Source organism: Notothenia coriiceps, unplaced genomic scaffold, assembly GCF_000735185.1.
Source record: "Notothenia coriiceps isolate Sejong01 unplaced genomic scaffold, NC01 NC01_scaffold00011718, whole genome shotgun sequence".
Lineage (NCBI taxonomy): Eukaryota > Metazoa > Chordata > Actinopteri > Perciformes > Nototheniidae > Notothenia > Notothenia coriiceps.
In genome coordinates, this window is record NW_011344419.1 from 1 (window position 1) to 3,641 (window position 3,641).

At 40.1% G+C, this 3,641-nt stretch overlaps 1 protein-coding gene across 1 annotated transcript; it reads left to right on the forward strand.

Annotated features, from left to right (window-relative positions):
• Positions 1–158: 158 nt before the first annotated feature.
• LOC104946977 (collagen alpha-1(XII) chain-like) lies at positions 159–3,193 on the forward strand (the record flags this gene model as incomplete). The annotated part of the gene is made up of 3 exons (XM_010772893.1): positions 159–294; positions 2,376–2,505; positions 3,074–3,193. Coding segments are annotated over exons 1-3 (370 nt in total), but the record flags the coding sequence as incomplete, so codon positions are not given.
• Positions 3,194–3,641: the final 448 nt, after the last annotated feature.

Here is a 3,641-nt window from a genome sequence, read left to right on the forward strand (position 1 = left end):
TAAAGAGATTCTGAAAGTTTCAGGAAAAAAAGATTCTCTCACTTTTTGTCCTGATCCATTTCTATAAAAACCTGCAGCACTTTGGGCTGCTTTGTGCATGAAATATATATATATATACAAATAAAGTGTATTATGATTATTGCTGCTGCAGTGCCTCGAGGCGGTCCCAGGAACATGCGAGTTTATGACGCCACCACCAGCACTCTGACCATCGGATGGGATCACGCTGAGGGTCCCGTCAGGCAGTACAAGATCTTCTACGCCCCGCTGACCGGAGACCCCATCACCGAGTTTGTGAGTACACTTCAGAAAATCTCAAATAGCAATTGTCTGTGTAACCAAAATTGTCACATGACTTCTCGTCACCACCGCTAAGCTAAAGGTGGCTAATGTTGGAATATAAAGGAACTACAGCACGGCAGAGGTTGGAGAAGTAGATCTTGTGCTTGAGTAAAAGTAGAAGTACTCAGATCTTGTTCTTGAGTAAAAGTAGAAGTACTCAGATCTTGTTCTTGAGTAAAAGTAGAAGTACTCAGATCTTGTACTTGAGTAAAAGTAGAAGTACCAGAGTGTAGGAATGCTCTGTTACAGTAAAAGTCCTGCATTCAAAATGTTCCTCAAGTAAAAGTATAAAAGTATTCTCATCAAAATATAGTGAAAGTAGAGAGAGTAAAAGTAGTCGTTGTGCAGATTGGTCCATTTCAGAATAATAGATATGATATGTTTTATAATGATTGATCATGAAAGTGTTCTCAAAGCTGGTAAAGGTGCAGCTAGTCTGAATGACTTTGTATACTGCAGGGTAGCTTGTGGATTTACTCCAGGTGAAACGGGTCGTTTAATTTTTTATGTGAGAAATGACGTACTCAGGAGTCAGACTTATTTTAGGACACAAAGAAAGAATGCATCAGGATGAAAGTTTAATTTCATCCATTAGATTCCCTTTCTTTTTAGCACTAATGAGAAAAATAATTTCAGATCATTTTTATTCTGGATAAATGCTTTGGATAAACTCTTAATACACTCTTTACGATGACACTTCGTGCAAACTATTCGATGAAGTCACCTCTCAGGATAACTTTGGCTCTTCTGGGTTATAAATCAGCGATTAGTGAGACTAATTACAGGCCCTGTTAAACAAACACCACAATTGGGGCCATAATGCTGTCATTAATAGTCCTTAATAACGAGTTAGAGGGCAATGGAGGTCCAGCTGTGTGTCCCCCCCCCTACTCCTCTTGTTAGCATAGCACCTGTTTCTCCATGAGTCAGAAAACTGCAGCGATGAAAGCATTGCTCCAAACTGAAACTGACCGAAGAGCCTTTAGACATTTAAAAAAGCATGCAACTATTATGATTTAGCATCTGCGGCTAATAGAGGAGCTTTGTGTTTGTTCACAGCTTCTTCAAGCCAACTCTACTGCAATTTTCTGCTTCAGGACACGACATGATTTCTTCCAGTTTGATAGAGATTACTCTGATAAAAGACATGGAAACCAGATTTTGAAACTTGGAAAGTGAAACTGTGAGAAAAGTCACAATTTCATCACACTCGCAACTTCTTAGACTCTTTATCAAAACCAGGTTCAGACCGTTTCTTTCAGTTATTGATGAAAGCTGTGTTTGCGAGGCATTTATGAATCACAATTAGATTTATCTTAGAAAGTAAGCTCTAAAAAGCTCAAGTTGGGCGATAAAGGAACTACAGCACGGTCACATGACTTCACGTCACCACCGCTAAGCTAAAGGTGGCTAATGTTGGGCTATAAAGGAACTACAGCACGGTCACATGACTTCACGTCACCACCGCTAAGCTAAAGGTGGCTAATGTTGGGCTATAAAGGAACTACAGCACGGTCACATGACTTCACGTCACCACCGCTAAGCTAAAGGAGGCTAATGTTGGGCTATAAAGGAACTACAGCACGGTCACATGACTTCACGTCACCACCGCTAAGCTAAAGGGGGCTAATGTTGGGCAATAAAGGAACTACATCATGGTCACATGACTTCACATCACCACCACTAAGCTAAAGGTGGCTAATGTTGGGCTATAAAGGAACTACAGCACGGTCACATGACTTCACGTCACCACCGCTAAGCTAAAGGTGGCTAACGTTGGGCTCATTTGGATACTTTTTAGCAACCATTGTTTTTAAATACCTTATTTCTGGCATCTAACAAAAAACACACAGGACAGGAAGTGCTGAAATGCTGACTAGTTTTTCTGGGTTTTAGGACTCATTCCTGCAGCTCTCTGTCGTCTGCAAAGAAGAGAAATAAAGGCAGACATGATCAGTCTTTCCTGAAACAACCTCCCTGTTAATTAGTCTTTGAAGGATTTATCGCTTAAATGTTCTGTTTTTTTCTCATAGACGACGGTCCCTGGAAACAGAAACAACGCCCAGCTGCAGAACCTCCTCGCTGACACCCCGTACAACATCACGGTTCAGGCCATTTACGGAGAGGGTCCTGGGGGGTCTCTGAATGGAAACGGACGAACATGTGAGTCTGCTGCACATTTATTACACAGAATCCTCGTTTTTATGACAAACCTTATATTTTTTTAACCTGTTTTTAGTCGTTTCAGATTTTTATTATTTCAGGCATCTCAAATGATTCTTTACTTTCTGTGTATGCGGGTACAAAGAGAAACACTCCATTAGGTCGTGAGGTTATCTTTTAATGCACAGAAACGTAATGCATGAAGTTTAAACCTACAAATGCAAGGTGGCATATACTAATCAATTTAAGTTGCCTAAAATGGGTTTTGATGGTTTTTTTAAATCCTAAAATAAAGAAAATAGCTATTCTGGTAAAAATATGTTAAGAAAAACATTAGCTTTAACCATGAACTAAAGTCTAACAGGGTTCCCCAGCCTCAAGTAAAACAAACACAGGAGTTTCGTCATTCTGACTGTTGTAGAATTTACTTATTTTTTTAATATCCTGGCAACAAACCTAATGTTTTAACTTGTTTTTCACACGTAAACACAGAAGAGGAATATGACGAGATAAGAAAAGGTGACAAATGACATATTCTGTTGTTTACATGTTTACTTCTCTCTCTCAGTGGGGATGTTGAGCCCGAGGAACCTCAGGGTCTCTGATGAGTGGTACACCAGGTTCAGAGTGGCCTGGGACCCAGTTCAAGCTCCAGTTCAGGGATACAGAATCACCTACAATCCTGCAGGTGAGGAAATAAATCACAAACAACACATCCACCGTAAAAACTAGCCAAGTATATTTGCCTAATATCTAGTCAGGATATGTCTTAACACTTGATATAAGACATTATAACTTAAGAAGTAACAACGCAGGTAGATACACTGTAGGGTCTTGTTTTTAGACAATGCATCTTAAGTATCTGTTTAAGACTTTTGAAAGCATCTTATTTTTAGTTGGGTCTCAGATTAAAGAAGGTTTTCAAGCTGTTGTGGTATTTGTAAAAGATGGATCATCCGGTATAAGGAACTACAGCACGGTCACATGACTTCACGTCACCACCGCTAAGCTAAAGATGGCTAATGTTGGGCTATAAAGGAACTACAGCACGGTCACATGACTTCACGTCACCACCGCTAAGCTAAAGGAGGCTAATGTTGGGCTATAAAGGAACTACAGCACGGTCACATGACTTC